Genomic DNA, 20,409 nt, shown 5'->3' on the forward strand with positions numbered 1-20,409 from the left:
TATGGTTGCGAGGCGTGGGCTATGGATAGAGATGTGCGCAGGAGGATGGATGTGCTGGAAATGAGATGTTTGAGGACAATGTGTGGTGTGAGGTGGTTTGATCGAGTAAGTAACGTAAGGGTAAGAGAGATGTGTGGAAATAAAAAGAGCGTGGTTGAGAGAGCAGAAGAGGGTGTTTTGAAATGGTTTGGGCACATGGAGAGAATGAGTGAGGAGAGATTGACCAAGAGGATATATGTGTCGGAGGTGGAGGGAACGAGGAGAAGAGGGAGACCAAATTGGAGGTGGAAAGATGGAGTGAAAAAGATTTTGTGTGATCGGGGCCTGAACATGCAGGAGGGTGAAAGGAGGGCAAGGAATAGAGTGAATTGGAGTCATGTGGTATACAGGGGTTGACGTGCTGTCAGTGGATTGAATCAAGGCATGTGAAGCGTCTCGGGTAAACCATGGAAAGCTGTGTAGGTATGTATATTTGCGTGTGTGGACGTGTGTATGTACATGTGTATGGGGGGGGGGGGTTGGGCCATTTCTTTCGTCTGTTTCCTTGCGCTACCTCGCAAACGCGGGAGACAGCGACAAAGTATAAAAAAAAAAAAAAAAAAAAAATATATATATATATATATATATATATCAAATGACCAATCTTCGGTGCTCGTACTAACAGTAACACCGATTACCGCAGAACACACGACCTCCCACTGAGTTCCAAGTCTTGGAGACAGCATTAATTTTGTTTCATCGACTTGCTCTCCAAAAATGGAGTATTGGCAACTGAGGACCAGAGAGGGTGACTTGGCTAGGTTTGTGGGGGTAATGCTTACTCTTTCTACCTCACGTTTCCCCAAACTTGTATCATTTACATCCATTTTCTTTTCTTTTGATAATTAGAACTGGCGATTAGGTATAAATCTACAAGCCAACACATTGTCCTTTCTTGTAGGTATACAGACACCGCCAGGTGGATAAATACAACAAACCAAACTGGCCCAGTGGAGGTTGTGGGTGGGTCACCACTGGAAAGAAACGGCAACATTTGCCTCACTCTGCAGTGTACTTTGTTTTTCGTCTCATTTACTGATACCCACTGACAGCGAACACCTTCCCTTCTGTTTGGTGAAGAAAGGTCATCATCAACGAATACGTGAAATAACTGAAAACTTTATGAGTTTCCAGAACCGTTCGACTAAGCTTCAACGAAACGTTGCACGGTTTCGCTTGAATCTTAACTTACATGGATTAATACAAGCTATTCTCTCTATACACGGGACTCAAAACCAGTCATCAGCCGTAATATAATGGTTAATTATCTTCAATTGAAGAGTCTTGGTATTTTCTTTCTTCGTAATTCAGGAAAAAATATACCTTCTTAGGAGACGTATTCGCTTGAAGTCTGGTGGTAAGAGGTGCCCGGAACTTACTGAAAACGAGAGTAATATGATTTTTCTCAATTTTCAGTTATAGGAATGTAAGGTTCGTATTAGACTAATGATAATACATTATACTTTTAGTCTCACTCCAGATGTGGAAGTCTAGGCCACAGTTAAACGAACACACGCGAAAATAATTGCCAAAACGCCAACACCTGTGGCAAAGTTGGCAACTCGCATCCTGAAGTCGAGACAGAGTTACTCTATCTGAGAAGCTCGGCCAGTTTATATCCCGTTGGTCTAGATAGCCATGGATGCTGGGATAACCTCTCGGGATACCAGCCCTAAGTGGGATAAAGACTGGTGATCTTACAGGAAAAAACTTTGCAATTCAGACCAGTGGAACCTACGAATAACGGGTGACACAAGTGTGTTGTACAGTACATCGTGAGTGGATCGCAAAGCAGCAAAATGTTGGTCTGGTGCAGGATTCTGCAGTGATGAAATGCGTGCATACGGGACCTAAACATGCTTCTCGGGTTGTCCCAAGTGACAAGGAAAAGGCTTGGGGGCACAGAGGTCTCCTCAAGAGCAAAACAGAAGAGCATGTGCAGTGATAAAGGAAGTGGTGGTCCTCCTGAGTGCAATAACCAGAAAATAGTTGAAAAGAAAAAAACGAAATAAATCTGCATTGTATTCGATTGTCACTTATAATTAACGTATTTTAATGGAAAATTTCATGACTTTTAAGTAGGTTCTCTAGTTAAACTATGGTGAACTAATAAGTGACCAGTTTTCTTATTATTTGAGTCAAAAGATTCATTCAAGTGGTCACTCAGAAGTGGAATCAGATGTCAAAAGTGATGTTTTTGTTTTGCTGTTTTACCGAGCGTGTTGTGTGAGGCGTGTGTGTGTGTGTCTGTGTGTGTGTGCTGGCAGTTATGACTGTGGTGCCGGTGCACATATTTATATACCGTGTTAATGTGTTGTCTGGTGACCCCTGAGGTGTGATGGGATAATTATGAAAATTTATCCAGGTAATTAAGTGTAAAAATATATTTCACGGAAAAGCAAATGATAAGTGAGACGACTTAAAAAAGAATTTTTCACACAAAAGAGCGCGTGAAAATCCACGTCGCATCTGTGAGGATAGGTGGCTGTGTCAACAACAGAAGTAGTGATCCGTGATCGATGCGCTGAACAAGCCTCCCTCACCTGCCGCCGCTCATGTCAACCTCCGGTATGCCTGCATCACCACAGCTCCTGCACCCACTGTAGTACACTTGCTCATACATCTTACTGCACCTGTTTTAGGGCTAAACCTGGGGCACCTGCACTACCTGTTGAGGAGGCTCAGGCTTCCTGCTACCACTGCTCCAGGTCACCTACAGCACTCCCAACCGTGCGTGTACCCTGCCCTTGCATGCCGGCCACCCGTGGCCAGGCAAACGTGCAGAGCTACTGACGGAGTGTCCAGGAAGTCATGCTGTGTTGCAAGTCCCGAAACCCGAGATTTTGTTTCAGAATTTGATGATCTGACGCGGTTACTTGTCTTTCCTCGCGCGCCATGGCAGATACCTCTGGCTTTACAGGTACACCGTCAAAACATCATAACATGATGGGAAAGTAAGCCTGTTGCCCCATGTCGATTACCAGTGACGATTTAAGCTACAACGACGTTACATGTTATTGAAGTTGAAATTACCAGTCCTCATAAGAAGTGACTCTGCAGTCCCAAACCCTAACCTAGAGCAGTTAGTATTGTAGGTGGAAATTCGTACACAACGTGAAAGTGTCAACAAGTGAGAGATATGGTGTGAAGACAAACTCGAGAGAATTTGTTTCCCGTGTTGCATGTCCAGGCTGGAACACCATGTAGTGAGGACCCAGAACCCTGGGTGACGATTACCCTTCATGGTTAAGAGGATCTACGCTCGAGTCACAACACGGGACACTCAGCCAGTGAGGTCATGTGACCCCTGTGTGTGGTGCAGATCAGACCATGCCACAGGGAGTTACTGACTGAGCTGGAGACGAGGTGCGAACTCCTGAATGTTGCTGCCGCTGCCAGTATGGGCAGTAGAGTGAGGCGGCGTCACACTGCTGGCAACACTCAAGTTGCTCCCTCCTCGCTCTCTGCACCGCTGGACGAGTGAGGGAGGAGGAAGAGGCCACTGGAGGACGGTGGAGGAGGAGGAGGAGGAGGAAGGTGATGGAGGGCCGGGCAGGAGGGGCCACCACTCTTCCGCGCAACAAGGGCGCAACCCTGCCCGGGTACCGCGTGGGCTCCGTGCGTTATGGCGTACGTCTGGCGCCCCACGGCGGACCCGGGGCGTCCCACAGTGGACACGGGGCGCCTCACAGCGGGCCCGGGGAGCCTTCATCCGCTAGGCGGTGCTCTGAAGGCGACCTGGGGGTGGCGAAAAGAGGTTGTGCGGAGACGGTTGGGAAGCTGGCAAGGGACGTCTCCGGCAACAATACCCTCCAGCCACTTGTTGACAACGGTCCGGCGGAGCTCGGCGGCGGGAGGCCGGCGGCCACCAGCCAGCACGACCCGCCTGGCGCGGGGCCCTCGCCACACCACATGAGGGAGGCCCAATCGCTCCTCAATAACAGGTGGGCCCCACTTACCGTGCCATCAGCCACGTCCTTGTTACCCCCCACCGCGCTAAGACCTCACGCCCTCAGACGAAGCTTCAATTCCTCGCCCCGGCCGTGGGTGGCGCCCTCGGGGCAGTTCGGACAAGCTTCTGTCACGGAAGACGCTGATAATAGAGACAGTGACAATAACAGTGATAAGAGCCGAAGTGTAGGTGGCAGGTGGCGAGTGACGTCAACAGATGGCGTGAGCGTACACACCAAGACTAACTCTGACACTGCCCCGCTAAAATTATCCACCAACCCACCACCACCACCACCACCCGAGGCAGGAGGGTTGTCCTCCGCGTGGAGCGGTGCGCGCCCTGCGACACCCGTCAACACTCCCGCTGACGTCGCCACGTTTAAAAGCGAGGCTACCATACTGGTGACTCATGGTGACAAGGACCCAGCCGAGAGGGTAGGAGGGCAGGGCGGCCGCTCACCCATGTGTCGTGGGAGCGGTGTGGGAGCTCTCAGCTTCGCCAGGAGCGCCCCTGACGACGGTGAGGGCGTCAATGGGTCTCAAGTAGTAACGGGTGCTGCTGTAGAAGGCGCAGCCGTGTTGGAGGAAGTGAGGGTAAGCGGGTTGCCTCCCCCCGCCGCTAAATATACGTGTTGTGTGGCGGGCCGCTCCCCCCGGCACCTGGTGCCCCAACATGCCACTATGTTTAGCTGCCCGGGCCCGGCGCGCCCCGCCATCCCCAAGGAACCCGCCAGTACGCACCTCACCAGTGACCAGTGCAGTGCTCCGCCGCCCATCACATCCAGTCATGCCCATGGCAGTGCAGTGCAGTGTACAGTGTTTCCCAGCGGAGGAAGCGGCAGTGTAGCCTCGGGGGGCAGCGGTCATAGGGACCGTGTGGCCCCCCCGGCGGCAGTCACTCCCCAGGACGGCTTCCCCAGCAGCACCCCAGCACGCAGGCCCGTCAGACCTAGACCAGAAATACCAGATCATTTGTACCGCCGCTGGGCCTCGCTGCTCCCGTCTGATGCAGACTTAGATTATCGCAAGCAGAGACAAGAGCCGGAGGTGGGGGCGGGAGCCTCAGGCGTCGCTCCCGGCCCGTCGGATGAGGGGCACCGGCCGGTGACGTCGCCCGACCACAGCCCCGCGGCAGGAAGGATACAAGGGTCTCAGGACAACCAGCTGGAGCACCAGCTCGACCTTTCCTCCCACAAGTCGGCTCGGTTTCGACTGGGCATCCCAACCGGCGGGCTGGGTGGCGGCAGGAAAGAAGGGGGGCGTGGACCCCCTCCAGCACGCCCACCCAGGTCTCGCCAGAACCATCTAGAAGAACTGCGGAAATGTACCGAAAGGCTCAAGACGCCGTCACCCGATAAGAAAGTCCGGGCTGATTCAGCTCCTCCTCCGGACACGACGGTGTCCGTCGCCCTGGGTGAGGGCGATGGCGTTCCCCCGCGAGGCAAGGCCAAGAAACGAAGCAGCGAGTCCCCACGATCAGTCTTAACCCGTCACCCGTCGCTCGGCAAGAGCCCCAGTCTTCCCCCGCAGCTCCCCTCCACTAAGGACGTCGAGGTCCCGAGACTATCGATGACATCCATCTCAAAAGACCAAAGGGAAGCCATTCCCCAGGATGCCCGGCGGGAGGACGAAGACGTCTTCAACGAGGGGGCAGCGAAGCTCCCTCCAAGACCTCGGCCAGAGTCCCGTCTCGTCTTCCCCCCGCGACTCATTCCCTTCAGGTCGGCGTCCGTGTCTCAGGTCGACGTAACATCAGACAGTTCATTTTTCTCGCGCACAGGCAAGTCCCCGACCGCCATCCGCCTCTACCCGTTCTGCAAGGATTACCTGGGCTCCAACACCCTCCCCAAGCGTAAGCCCGCCGTAGCCACTAAGGAGGGCGGTGCTGCCGCAGGCGGACCTAACCACCACCATCACCACCACCACCACAATCCACCGCTCACCAACGCAGCCTCCATCAGCGACATGACCAACGTCGGTGCCAAGTCGGGGCTGTCGCAGCCGGAGAAGCTGGAGAACAAGTCCAAGTCTGAGAGCGAGCTGTCGATGGCTGGGCTGAGTGGTGGCGACGGTGGTCTTGCCGATCTCCGGGATAATCTCCTGGGCAAGAAGGTGGAGGCCATTGACACCCTAAGAACCTTAGGAAGCGAAGCCAAGGAGGCAGGTGGGGCAGAGGGTGAGGCCAAGGACACAAAAGGAAGAGAGGGCATTGTCAAAGTCATAAACGCCAAAGAAGGCGACAAGGAAGCGCAACATCCACCTGGTGCAGGGGAAAATTGTCAGACGAAGGATGGAAGTGGCTGGAAGGAGGCGGCGAAAGATGATACGAAAGATAAGAAAAATGGTGAACCAATGAATGAAAAGGAAAAGGCAGATAAAAGTCATACTGTTCTTAAAAACGAGACAAAGGATAATGCCGAGAGAAAAGGGGAAGGAAAAGAGAAAGAGGCAACTAAATCGAACAGAGTAAGTTTTTCTGATGAGGTTAAAAACATCAGTTTTGACTTAGACGAAAATTTCGGCCTGAGGCAAGACGATATGGCCAGAGTACCAGTGTGTATAGAAGGCTCCACGACAAAAGAGTTGGCCACTAATTCTAGATCCCACACAGACGGAGGGAACGTAGAGAGTGAATCGCAGAGACGTTCGTGTGTCGTATCAAAGTGTGAAAGAAGCGAGCCGCACAAAGTAGTGTTTACTCTCGATGACGAAGGAGAGAGTAACGTGTACCATCCAGCAGTGACTCCGGAACACCACGACGGAGGCCGTAAAGAACGCAGTGCTTGCATGGGCGACGACTTGAGTAGGTCAGAGCTGTCAAGGGAGGACGTGCCTGGCCTGGAGGGAGGTGCTGCTGGCGACAGTGCCGCTGGAGGACCTACACCGACAACAGCTGAAGGCTGTGACGACCCTGGGGTAAGTGACATTGGTAGGAACACTACTACATCGTTGTTAAATGACGGTAGAAATGATCTTTGTAAGGGTAACACTGGAGACACTCCCCCGGGAGGGGAGACAGCCACCTCTGGGGGACTGGTTCCTCCGGGGCACGCACCCAGACCAGAACGATTGCCTCGTGAAGGAGGCGGCCCAGGGGATAAGTTACGTGATGACCCAAGTCAAATGCCCTTACTTAATAGTACCAACCCACGACCTGACGGTGACGACAGGTTAAGTAGTAACTCTGTACATAATAAGATTAAGATGGCGAGTGTGGAGAGTGGCGTTGGTCAGTGTCCAGATCACAGACAGATCGAGTGTCAAGTCCTGCAGAAGGAGCCGAGACTGTCGCAGTGTTTAGTCATTAAGTCCGGGTCGCGTGAGAGCGGCGAACACACCACGGGCGGGGAGGGGGCCACCTCCGAGTGCCGCGTGGTCAGATCCAGGCCTCGTCTCCCGCGGGAAGACTCCGACGGAGACAGCGGCGAGCGAGAGTCTTCCCGCCTGTACCTGACGCAGATGAGCGACGATGGCATCTTCGAAGAAGAGATCAAGAGTCACGAGCAACGCGACTCGTCCGATTCGTCGTCCCAGGACAGTGTAGGACAGGACCGGCCTCATGATGTTTTAGTACATGGTTCTGCCCCTCTCGAGAACGTCCCCGTCAGGTCAGGGTCACGCCGTCGCCGACAGAAGACAGAGGAGGGCAATGAACGCTCTCTCACCTTTCCCCCACCTAGAAAGGGACCTCATCTCGACGCCATTGGATATTCATCAGTGGACAGCAATGGCCTGCGTAGCTTAGCCACATCAGGGGGTTACGTGGATCGAGGCAGTAGCGAGGAGCAACGTAGCTCCTTCTCCCTCGCCGGCAGCTACTTGAGCGAGACCAGCCAGCCACCTGACACTCGCCAGCTCCTCCTTATCTCAGATTCCCGACCGATGGACCGAGCAGAGCGAAAGAAAAAGCATCACAGTGACCCGAGTTGTGAACGAAGTGGCAGCAGCGACGCTCTCCTCTACTTGAGCGAACCCCACCTGGGAAAAGCTAGCTCCCAGGGAGAGAGAGAAAGAAACTCTAACAAAAGCGTCGTGTCTCAGGCCTCTACAGACTCCGAGGGTCGTGATGAACGTGGGGAGCAGCCATCTTCTGGGCCACTGAGGGTGAGCACACCGCAGGTCCTATTGAGTGGCCACGAGAGCGACGGTTCAGACTACCCGCCCTGCCGCACCCCGGCCAGGAATGCTTCCCCGATACCATACCTGCAAGACAGTGACTCTGGGGAGCGCAGTGCTCCACGAAGTCCCCATGGCCCGCGACGTTACTCCAAGAGACCTCTGCGAGGTCCTTATGGCGAGATGCTGGAAGCAGAGATGAACAAATCTAAGTCGAGTTCGACCTACCTGATGGAGGACGCTTTTCTTCGTGTGCGCGACGCCAAGAGTTGTTCGCCGCGTCCCCCTTCCCCAGCCTCCCCGTCGGTGACGGTGGACGAGAGCGAGCGGCCCTCCCTCATCATACCCACCCCACACTCCCTCGACGACTCCGCCATCAGCATCAATTACGGCAACACCTCAGACCTCCCTCTGCGCCACAAGATCAGCGAGGAGCCCGAGCCTGGAGCTACCTCGCCCATGGGCTCCGCCTGTGAGAGTGATGGGGAAGGAACACTCTCCCCTCTCCCTATAGGACCCATGCACCAACGTACTGCATCCTCTCCCTCGAAGCTCTTCTCTGAGGGCTTCACTTCCGAAGAGGAACAAGAGCTGGTGGATTACTTCTCGGCGGCGGCGCAACTCTTGGGTCAACAGAACCACAAACAGCGCCTCCCGCCCTACCGACCACCACCACAGCAACAGCAGCAACAGCAGCCACAACAGCAAGAAAAACCACAGCAGCCCCAGTCACAGCAGCAAGTGGGGACGGAGCTGCGACACCCCACTACCCACGAACACCGCCACACCTCGGACCACAGGCACTCCCACAAGCGACACAGGGTAAGTACTGCTCTTCTAGATTACCCGTCGGTCTGTATATGTAGGTGGTACCTCAACACTGTCGCATTTCAGACAGTTTCCAGTGATTTCAGAAGTGGCTGCTTCATGACTACCTAGTCCATGAAGTGCGCTGTGTTCTTCATCTGGTGAAAAATAATCATTTCAGATCTTTATGTCACCAGAACTGCTCTTGTTCAAGGTAGTTATGGGTCATAAAAGTTCACTGGAAGTCATCAGGAGTTTAGCAAGTTCACAGATGTTCTTAAGAAAGAGGCGAGTGAGTGAGTGTCCAGGGCAGGGAGGGCAGCTTGAGGACTCGCCTTTGCCTCTACAATTGCCTCACAATGATTGGCGTATCGAAGAACAAGTTCCTCCTTGTAACCTAAGATGGCTTCTGTATCGAGAACTGTATCAGGAAGGTTACAGTTAGCCGCTACCATCAGTATGGAACAGTTCACTGCTACCATCTGTATGGAACAGTTCACTGCTACCATCTGTATGGAACAGTTCACTGCTACCATCTGTATGGAACAGTTCACTGCTACCATCTGTATGGAACAGTTCACTGCTACCATCTGTATGGAACAGTTCACTGCTACCAACTGTGTGGAACAGTTCACTGCTACCATCTGTATGTTATTTCTAGGGTATCTATATCCTGTAGTGAGGGATTCATTATACAGGAGTATAACTACTTCAGCACCAAACGTAATATATTTCAGAAGTATATTTCGTGATGGGGTTCCGAAGGAATCGCTGGGACCGCTGTGGTTTCCCGTGGTGCCTGCACTGCTCTCGCCTCTGAATTGATGAGGATTATCTCTTACTCTGTTCGTCCAAATATACTTGGACAGAGCATAGGTCAAGGGCATATAACACGGGGGAATAGGTAGAGGCAAGCATAGAGCGTGCAGTGGGTAAAATAGCAAGTGAGAAGTAGAGGTAAACACAAAGTGTACAGCTTGTACAATAACAGGGAAGAGTTGGGGGCAAGCACAGAGTACTACGGGGGAAGGTGGAGGCCAGCATAGAGCGCAAAATGGTGAATGGCGGAAGGAAGGGTTTTTCGTTGGGCAATCTCACTTGACAACGTTTCGCAAGCTGAGCTGTAGTCAGGGATCATAGCATGAGCTGAGGAGTTGGACAGTGTCACTCAGTACCTTGGGAATACTCTATGGAGGCCCCTAGTTGGACGGAGCTGGAACAGTTGCTACATTTTTCGTGTTGGGAGTGGATGAGGTAGTTAGCGTCAGGGTCCAGCATACCTCACACCGGCCTTAATGAGTCTGCTGTGCAAGGATACGTCACTAACTACACCGGTACAGCTTTGTATTCTACTGTGCTTTAGAACATATATATATATATATATATATATATATATATATATATATACGAATAAAGTGCATAGAAACGCGCACCTCCATAGAGCAAACAAACCTCCAACAGCCAGTATCGAACCCGGGACCCCGGGTTCGATCTACTCGAAAATGAAACACGATAAGTTCCCAAGTGCACTTTCGTGTGATGACCACATCATCAGGGAGATGTAAAGAAGATAAACATAACAATCTGTTGATAAACAAGCGTTACCCGAATGGTGGAGACCGGTTTATTATGTGGACAAGAAAGTGAACTGTTTACAGATTTTATCTACAGTAAAGCTATCCAATTTATACAGACCTTCACTAATATTAATGTTACAATTTTTTGTGTATTTGGTAATGGAAGATTCAATTACATTTCTCGTGGTAAGGGAGTTAAGTTAACTGAGTTGGCATTACTTCAGTCAATACAATGATCAAAATATTTAACATGATTAAACAAGGCATTTGATTCTTTTCATGTTGTTATACTATACTTATGTTGCTTAAGTCTAACAGAAAGATCCTTACCAGTCTGACTAACATAAAACATATTACAATTTATACATAGTACTCTATAAATGCAGCCCGCAGAACTTTCTGGCGAGTTGCTGATTAAGATATTCGTTATAGTATTACTGTTGCTGAAGGCAACATTACATTAAAAGATTTAAGCAACATGGGAAGTAAAGTGAAATTATAGTTAGAAGGAAGAACTAAAAGGTTCTTGGTCTCAAAGGAAGCTTTGGGTTTAATTCCATAAAATGATTTATTTGCCAACTTAAGGAATTTATTAATGAAAATTTTAAGATACTTTAACTTGGATCCAATAAAATATATCTTAAACTCATCATCAGTAAACTCTGGATTGCATATACGTGATGCCATAAAAAACACAGACTGGAAAGATGATAATTTAACTCTGTCATGTTGAGATGAGTAATAATGGATATAGGAGCATACATTGGTAGGATTTCTGTATATGCTAAACTTAAATTATTTTCTATTCCTATGGATCATGCAATCTAAAAATGGTACCATACCATTATTTTCTAATATATATATATATATATATATATATATATATATATATATATATATATATATATATATATATATATATATATATATATATGAGTGAGTGCTCAAATTACAGAGGTATAAGTTTATATATATATATATATATATATATATATATATATATATATATATATATATATATATATATATATATATATATATATGAGTGAGTGCTCAAATTACAGAGGTATAAGTTTGTTGAGTATTCCTGGCAAATTATATGGGAGGGTATTGATTGAGAGGGTGAAGGCATGTACAGAGCATCAGATTGGGGAAGAGCAGTGTGGTTTCAGAAGTGGTAGAGGATGTGTGGATCAGGTGTTTGCCTTGAAGAATGTATGTGAGAAATACTTAGAAAAGCAAATGGATTTGTATGTAGCATTTATGGATCTGGAGAAGGCATATGATAGAGTTGATAGAGATGCTCTGTGGAAGGTATTAAGAATATATGGTGTGGGAGGCAAGTTGTTAGAAGCAGTGAAAAGTTTTTATCGAGGATGTAAGGCATGTGTACGTGTAGGAAGAGAGGAAAGTGATTGGTTCTCAGTGAATGTAGGTTTGCGGCAGGGGTGTGTGATGTCTCCATGGTTGTTTAATTTGTTTATGGATGGGGTTGTTAGGGAGGTGAATGCAAGAGTTTTGGAAAGAGGGGCAAGTATGAAGTCTGTTGGGGATGAGAGAGCTTGGGAAGTGAGTCAGTTGTTGTTCGCTGATGATACAGCGCTGGTGGCTGATTCATGTGAGAAACTGCAGAAGCTGGTGACTGAGTTTGGTAAAGTGTGTGAAAGAAGAAAGTTAAGAGTAAATGTGAATAAGAGCAAGGTTATTAGGTACAGTAGGGTTGAGGGTCAAGTCAATTGGGAGGTGAGTTTGAATGGAGAAAAACTGGAGAAAGTGAAGTGTTTTAGATATCTGGGAGTGGATCTGGCAGCGGATGGAACCATGGTAGCGGAAGTGGATCATAGGGTGGGGGAGGGGGGCGAAAATTCTGGGAGCCTTGAAGAATGTGTGGAAGTCGAGAACATTATCTCGGAAAGCAAAAATGGGTATGTTTGAAGGAATAGTGGTTCCAACAATGTTGTATGGTTGCGAGGCGTGGACTATGGATAGAGTTGTGCGCAGGAGGATGGATGTGCTGGAAATGAGATGTTTGAGGACAATGTGTGGTGTGAGGTGGTTTGATCGAGTAAGTAACGTAAGGGTAAGAGAGATGTGTGGAAATAAAAAGAGCGTGGTTGAGAGAGCAGAAGAGGGTGTTTTGAAATGATTTGGTCACATGGAGAGAATGAGTGAGGAAAGATTGACCAAGAGGATATATGTGTCGGAGGTGGAGGGAACGAGGAGAAGAGGGAGACCAAATTGGAGGTGGAAAGATGGAGTGAAAAAGATTTTGTGTGATCGGGGCCTGAACATGCAGGAGGGTGAAAGGAGGGCAAAGAATAGAGTGAATTGGAGCGATGTGGTATACCGGGGTTGACGTGCTGTCAGTGGATTGAATCAAGGCATGTGTATGGGGGTGGGTTGGGCCATTTCTTTCGTCTGTTTCCTTGCGCTACCTCGCAAACGCGGGAGACAGCGACAAAGCAAAAAAAAAAAAAAAAAAAAAAAAAATATATATATATATATATATATATATATATATATATATATATATATATATATATATATATATATATATATATATATATATATGTACGGTACCCACTTACAGTTTGAAGGGGCTAATACCATTGAAAATTAAAATGATCAAAAAAAATTCTTTTTCATTGACAGTGTGAATATTTTCTTACCGTATGAGCCATGTATAAAATCCCGTGTTATCATCACTTCACTGCGTCCGTGTATGTTCATCAGTTTGCCTCAGTGGTAAAGGCTCAGCACATGAGTTACTTACTCAGGTTCTAAAAAAGTTTACGAGGTGGTTGAGAAACACGATGAATAAACCACCGGATGTAATCGACACACTGGGAAATGCTTCACAGTGGTAGCGCAGGGGGACTGGATTTCATAGCCACCAGCACCTTGGTTCATCAGTGGGAAGAAATGAGTATGGCCATCAACAGTAATCCAGGATGGCCATATTTAGTTTTCTCCCCCCCCCACAGATTCAGATAAGGTTTCAGGAGTTGTCTGCACACAGTGGCAGGCTGACACAACATGACCAGGCAGGGCACAGAGAGTCGCTCTCGACCTCCCTCAGTCGATAACCTCTGGTGACTTATGCATTCATGACGACCTCGCCGAACTCACGCAGACGAAGGCGACCCCCACCACAACCTGAAGTCTCTGCCAACGACTCGCCCTCCACGGCACCTCCCCTTCACATACACCAGTCTTCTGAAAGCAGTGTTTCTTACGTTCATTGCTCGATGGGGGATGTGTTCAAGGAGCGGCCGTGGGAGCCGAGTCTCAGATGGACTACAAGCGTGTGGACGAGTCTCCTCATCAAGAGGTCAAGACGATGTTATTGCAGGGCAGGAGTGTGCCAGTGTGAGGGTATCCTGGTGGTGTGGCAGTAGCGTGGGAGAGTATCATGTCGCTGGGGCGGTATTCTGGTGAGAATGTGGGAGTGTGCGAGGAGCAGAAGGCGTGGCACAGCTCAGGCATGAGTCACATGGCTTCACCAGGAACACCTTTAGGTATATGGCCAGATAAATCCGTCGTGCTGGTGCCTCATCCCCCACCACCAGGTGGCCACCCTGCCCCTCCCACCCGAACTTTAGGCCAGAAACCAATTTTGTGATATTTTTATTTCCCCAGTCTGACGTGACTAGGGGCAGGCCCCATGCTCGCAGACCCTGACACACGTCCAGCTGAGGGAAGTCTTCCATGATGGTCATGTGTGGGGTTACCGTACGTCTGTAGAGTCTGTTTGTTAACATGATATCTTGCTCAGGCCTTAAATAGGGCCAGTACCCACCATACACACTCTGGTAGGCTCTATGACGAAGTTATCTTGGAGGACAGTACATGGGAAGGACAGATAACACAAGACCTGATGGTCTATGACGAGGTTATCTTGGAGGACAGTACATGGGAAGGACAGATAACACAAGACCTGATGGTCTATGACGAGGTTGTCTTGGAGGACAGTACATGGGAAGGACAGATAACACAAGACCTGATGGTAGACGACAAGGTTATCTGCTGTAGGACAGTACATGGGAAGGACAGATAACACAAGACTTGATGGTCTATGACGAGGTTATCTGCTGGAGGACAGTACATGGGAAGGACAGATAACACAAGACCTGATGGTCTATGACGAGGTTATCTGCTGGAGGACACTACATGGGAAGGACAGATAACACAAGACCTGATGGTCTATGACGAGGTTATCTTGGAGGACAGTACATGGGAAGGACAGATAACACAAGACCTGATGGTCTATGACGAGGTTGTCTGCTGGAGGACAGTACATGGGAAGGACAGATAACACAAGACCTGATGGTCTATGACGAGGTTGTCTGCTGGAGGACACTACATGGGAAGGACAGATAACACAAGACATGATGGTCTATGACGAGGTTGTCTGCTGGAGGACAGTACATGGGAAGGACAGATAATACAAGACCTGATGGTCTATGACGAGGTTATCTGCTGGAGGACAGTACATGGGAAGGACAGCTATCACAAGACCTGATGGTCTATGACGAGGTTATCTGCTGGAGGACAGTACATGGAAAGGACAGATAACACAAGACCTGATGGTCTTTGACGAGGTTATCTGCTGGAGGACAGTACATGGGAAGGACAGATAACACAAGACCTGATGGTCTATGACGAGGTTATCTGCTGGAGGACAATAATAGTATCCTACATTCCTCATCTGTAGATATACGGACAGGATGGTAAAGCAGAAGGCTTGCATTTGGCGTATTTTCAATTGTCTCCTCTTAACTAACAGCTATTGATGGAACGTTCGTTCCTAGTGTCATTGTAGAGCAACAATACCGAGTTCTTCCCTGGCCGTGTCGTGGCGAAGGCCGTCAACAAGAGGGTCTGTAATGGTCCATTACCGAGAGGGAAGTTAATGGTCCGGAGAATTTCAATGGAGTGTATGATCACACACACACACACACACACACCAACAGCAGCCATGTTCCACCTGTCTCCCCAGCAACACGCACAAGTGGCAGTCACATTTCCCCCACAACACCTGCACAATATCAACAACCCGCTCACTGAAATGAACTGGTGTCTCATCAGCGGGGAACGCTGGAAACTGGAGTCTCTCTCTCTCTCTCTCTCTCTCTCTCTCTCTCTCTCTCTCTCTCTCTCTCTCTCTCTCTCTCTCTCTCTCACACACACACACACACACACACACGCACGCACACATCGTGAGGCCGCACGGGCCCACCCGGGGTCGAACCCTCATAGGTTCGAACCCTGGGCGCAGCAGGCGGCCTTCTTTCGGGACGAGTCGATAAAAGGGTAAGTGGCTTAGGCTGTGGTGTGTGTGTGTGTGTTTGTGTGTGTGTGTGTGTAAAAACATGATACACGTATATAAGGTCTACAGACGGGTCCACACGACAGTAAAACTCCCTCCCCGTAACATGTGAAGAGTAATCATACACAGGTGGATGGTGAGGGTCCTGTCTGGGGTGTGGGTACAAATATTCCCTGCTGGGGTGAGGCAGGGGTGTGGATGGTAGCGCTCCCTGCTGGGGTGAGGCAGGGGTGTGGATGGTAGCGCCCCCTGCTGGGGTGAGGCAGGGGTGTGGATGGTAGCGCTCCCTGCTGGGGTGAGGCAGGGGTGCGGATGGTAGCGCTCCCTGCTGGGGTGAGGCAGGGGAGTGGATGGTAGCGCTCCCTGCTGGGGTGAGGCAGGGGTGTGGATGGTAGCGCCCCCTGCTGGGGTGAGGCTGGTGATGCAATCTGTTAGGATGATAATGATGATAATGATGATAATGATGATAATGATGATGATGATGATGATAATGATGATGATAATGATCCCTGAGCTCAGCCATCATCAATACGTCTTACATGTATCATGTTATGGCTAAGTTTATCCCCGTTGAAGAGGCATTGCCACCCACCGCTAGCGTCCCCTACCGGTCATGCCAACACCAGGAGGACTTGCCTCCTCGACCTCCCGTGTGTCACCATGTCAGCAGACCTTCCCTGCTAGAGGGACGTTGCCGCCAGATGGCAGCCACTGTGAAAGACCTGTTCGCTGGCTGGAGGACAGCGCCGCCCACTGGTATAACGTCAATATTATCGTGAATTGATCAAATGACAAAGAAAACGCTTACATATCGTGGACGGGATTTGTGTGTGGCTGGGAGTGTCTTGTCTTCTGTCGTAGTTTTTTTTTTTTTTATATTTCGTTGGTTTTCATTTACTTGAGGCAGAAATGAGTGTAGTGAAGAAGGGGTTATATTGAGATGGGTGCAGCGAAGATGATTATAATGAAGATAAGGAATTCGTGAGGAGGACGCTGAGATGGAGGTGACCTTTGACCTGAATGGAGACATGGTCTTTGACCTGAATTGAAAGTTAATGGTCACTTATGTCGAACGTGAAGTGAAGGTGAGGGTGTATTGAAGATAGGGGTGTAGTGATGATGGCCTTCGATTTCAAATGAAATGTTTATCTCAGTGGTCATCTGTGATGGGGATGTAGTGAAGATGAGGGGGCAGTAAAGTTGGCCTTGCACACGACCTTTGTTGATATGGTTGAATTAAGGACGGTAAGGGTCAGGTCAAAGGATAATGATGTCGGGGATGTCATACAGGTGGCCTTGGTTTTCACCCGTAAGGATCAAGTCAAGTGCAGATGGTCCGTCCCAAGGGTGTAGTGAAGATGTAGCGTAGGGAAGATGAGGATGCAGTGGAGATGGCCTGAGACTCGACCATAGGCGGACAGGTCACTAGTGTGATCAATCATGTTGAGTTGGAGATTATGACCTTCCAGTCGTATGGCGACATGTGGCAACTGTCTCTGAGTATCATGTTCATAATAAACACCCAGGGTGTTGCTGTGTACTTCTGTACTGTGGTAGTGACACCCAGGGTGTTGCTGTGTACTGCTGTGCTGTGGTAGTGACACCCAGGGTGTTGCTGTGTACTGCTGTACTGTGGCAGTGACACCCAGGGTGTTGCTGTGTACTGCTGTACTGTGGTAGTGACACCCAGGGTGTTGCTGTGTACTGCTGTACTGTGGCAGTGACACCCAGGGTGTTGCTGTGTACTGCTGAACTGTGGTAGTGACACCCAGGGTGTTGCTGTGTACTGCTGTACTGTGGCAGTGACATCCAGGGTGTTGCTGTGTCCTGCTGTACTGTGGTAGTGACACCCAGGGTGTTGCTGTGTACTGCTGTACTGTGGTAGTGACACCCAGGGTGTTGCTGTGTACTGCTGAACTGTGGTAGGGACACCCAGGGTGTTGCTGTGTACTGCTGTGCTGTGGTAGTGACACCCAGAGTGTTGCTGTGTACTGCTGTACTATGGCAGTGACATCCAGGGTGTTGCTGTGTACTGCTGTACTGTGGCAGTGACACCCAGGGTGTTGCTGTGTACTGCTGTACTATGGCAGTGACACCCAGGGTGTTGCTGTGTACTGCTGTACTATGGCAGTGACACCCAGGGTGTTGCTGTGTACTGCTGTGCTGTGGTAGTGACACCCAGGGTGTTGCTGTGTACTGCTGTACTGTGGTAGTGACACCCAGGGTGTTGCTGTGTACTGCTGTACTGTGGCAGTGACATCCAGGGTGTTGCTGTGTACTGCTGTACTGTGACAGTGACACCCAGGGTGTTGCTGTGTACTGCTGTGCTGTGGTAGTGACACCCAGGGTGTTGCTGTGTACTGCTGTACTGTGGCAGTGACATCCAGGGTGCTGCTGTGTACTGCTGTACTATGGCAGTGACACCCAGGGTGTTGCTGTGTACTGCTGTGCTGTGGTAGTGACACCCAGGGTGTTGCTGTGTACTGCTGTACTGTGGCAGTGACATCCAGGGTGTTGCTGTGTACTGCTGTACTATGGCAGTGACATCCAGGGTGTTGCTGTGTACTGCTGTACTGTGGCAGTGACACCCAGGGTGTTGCTGTGTACTGTTGTACTGTGGTAGTGACACTCAGGGTGTTGCTGTGTACTGCTGTACTATGGCAGTGACACCCAGGGTGTTGCTGTGTACTGCTGTACTGTGGCAGTGACACCCAGGGTGTTGCTGTGTACTGTTGTACTGTGGTAGTGACACCCAGGGTGTTGCTGTGTACTGCTGTACTGTGGTAGTGACATCCAGGGTGTTGCTGTGTACTGCTGTACTGTGGCAGTGACACCCAGGGTGTTGCTGTGTACAACTGTACTATGGCAGTGACACCCAGGGTGTTGCTGTGTACTGCTGTACTGTGGCAGTGACACCCAGGGTGTTGCTGTGTACTGTTGTAATGTGGTAGTGACACCCAGGGTGTTGCTGTGTACTGTTGTACTGTGGTAGTGACACCCAGGGTGTTGCTGTGTACTGCTGTACTATGGCAGTGACACCCAGGGTGTTGCTGTGTACTGTTGTACTGTGGTAGTGACATCCAGGGTGTGGCTGTGTACTGCTGTACTGTGGTAGTGACATCCAGGGTGTTGCTGTGTACTGCTGTACTGTGGCAGTGACACCCAGGGTGTTGCTGTGTACTGCTGTACTGTGACAGTGACACCCAGGGTGTTGCCGTGTACTGCTGTACTGTGGCAGTGACATCCAGGGTGTTGCTGTGGACTGCTGTACTATGGCAGTGACACCCAGGGTGTGGCTGTGTACTGCTGTACTATGACAGTGACACCCAGGGTGTTGCTGTGTACTGCTGTACTGTGGCAGTGACATCCAGGATGTTGCTGTGTACTGCTGTACTATGGCAGTGACACCCAGGGTGTGGCTGTGTACTGCTGCACTATGGCAGTGACACCCAGGGTGTGGCTGTGTACTGCTGTACTGTGGCAGTGACATCCAGGGTGTTGCTGTGTACTGCTGTACTAAGGCAGTGACACCCAGGGTGTAGCTGTGTACTGCTGTGCTGTGGCAGTGACATCCAGGGTGTTGCTGTGTACTGCTGTACTATGGCAGTGACACCCAGGGTGTAGCTGTGTACTGCTGTGCTGTGGCAGTGACATCCAGGGTGTTGCTGTGTACTGCTGTACTATGGCAGTGACACCCAGGGCGTTGCTGTGTACTGCTGTACTGTGGCAGTGACACCCAGGGTGTTGCTGTGTACTGCTGTACTGTGGCAGTGACATCCAGGGCGTTGCTGTGTACTGCTGTACTGTGGCAGTGACACCCAGGGTGTTGCTGTGTACTGTTGTACTGTGGTAGTGACATCCAGGGTGTTGCTGTGTACTGCTGTACTATGGCAGTGACACCCAGGGTGTTGCTGTGTACTGCTGTACTGTGGCAGTGACATCCAGGGTGTTGCTGTGTACTGCTGTACTGTGGCAGCGACACCCAGGGCGTTGCTGTGTACTGCTGTACTGTGGCAGTGACATCCAGGGTGTTGCTGTGTACTGCTGTACTGTGGCAGTGACACCCAGGGCGTTGCTGTGTACTGCTGTACTGTGGCAGTGACACCCAGGGTGTGGCTGTGTACTGCTGTACTGTGGCAGTGACATCCAGGGTGTTGCTGTGTACTGCTGTACTAAGGCAGTGACACCCGGGGTGTAGCTGTGTACTGCTGTGCTGTGGCAGTGACATCCAGGGTGTTGCTGTGTACTGCTGTACTATGGCAGTGACACCCAGTGTGTTGCTGTGTACTGCTGTACTGTGGCAGTGACATCCAGGGTGTTGCTGTGTACTGCTGTACTGTGGCAGTGACACCCAGGGTGTAGCTGTGTACTGCTGTACTGTGGCAGTGACATCCAGGGTGTTGCTGTGTACTGCTGTACTGTGGCAGTGACACCCAGGGCGTTGCTGTGTACTGCTGTACTGTGGCAGTGACACCCAGGGTGTTGCTGTGTACTGCTGTACTGTGGCAGTGACACCCAGGGCGTTGCTGTGTACTGCTGTACTGTGGCAGTGACACCCAGGGTGTTGCTGTGTACTGCTGTACCGTGGCA

General features: G+C 50.2%; 1 protein-coding gene across 3 annotated transcripts in view; it reads left to right on the forward strand.

Annotated features, from left to right (window-relative positions):
* Positions 1 to 1,657: 1,657 nt before the first annotated feature.
* The window catches only part of LOC139753367 (uncharacterized), a 317,027-nt gene continuing 298,275 nt past the window's right edge, over positions 1,658 to 20,409 (forward strand). Inside the window, exon 1 of one of the 3 annotated variants that reach the window (XM_071669760.1) lies at positions 1,658 to 8,928. In XM_071669760.1, the coding sequence (XP_071525861.1) occupies positions 3,580 to 8,928 (5,349 nt within the window). In that variant the 5' untranslated portion in view covers positions 1,658 to 3,579. The remainder of the gene's footprint in view (positions 8,929 to 20,409) is intronic. The other 2 variants (XM_071669762.1, XM_071669761.1) reach the window with 2 other exon arrangements.

This window comes from Panulirus ornatus, chromosome 14 (assembly GCF_036320965.1).
Source record: "Panulirus ornatus isolate Po-2019 chromosome 14, ASM3632096v1, whole genome shotgun sequence".
NCBI lineage: Eukaryota > Metazoa > Arthropoda > Malacostraca > Decapoda > Palinuridae > Panulirus > Panulirus ornatus.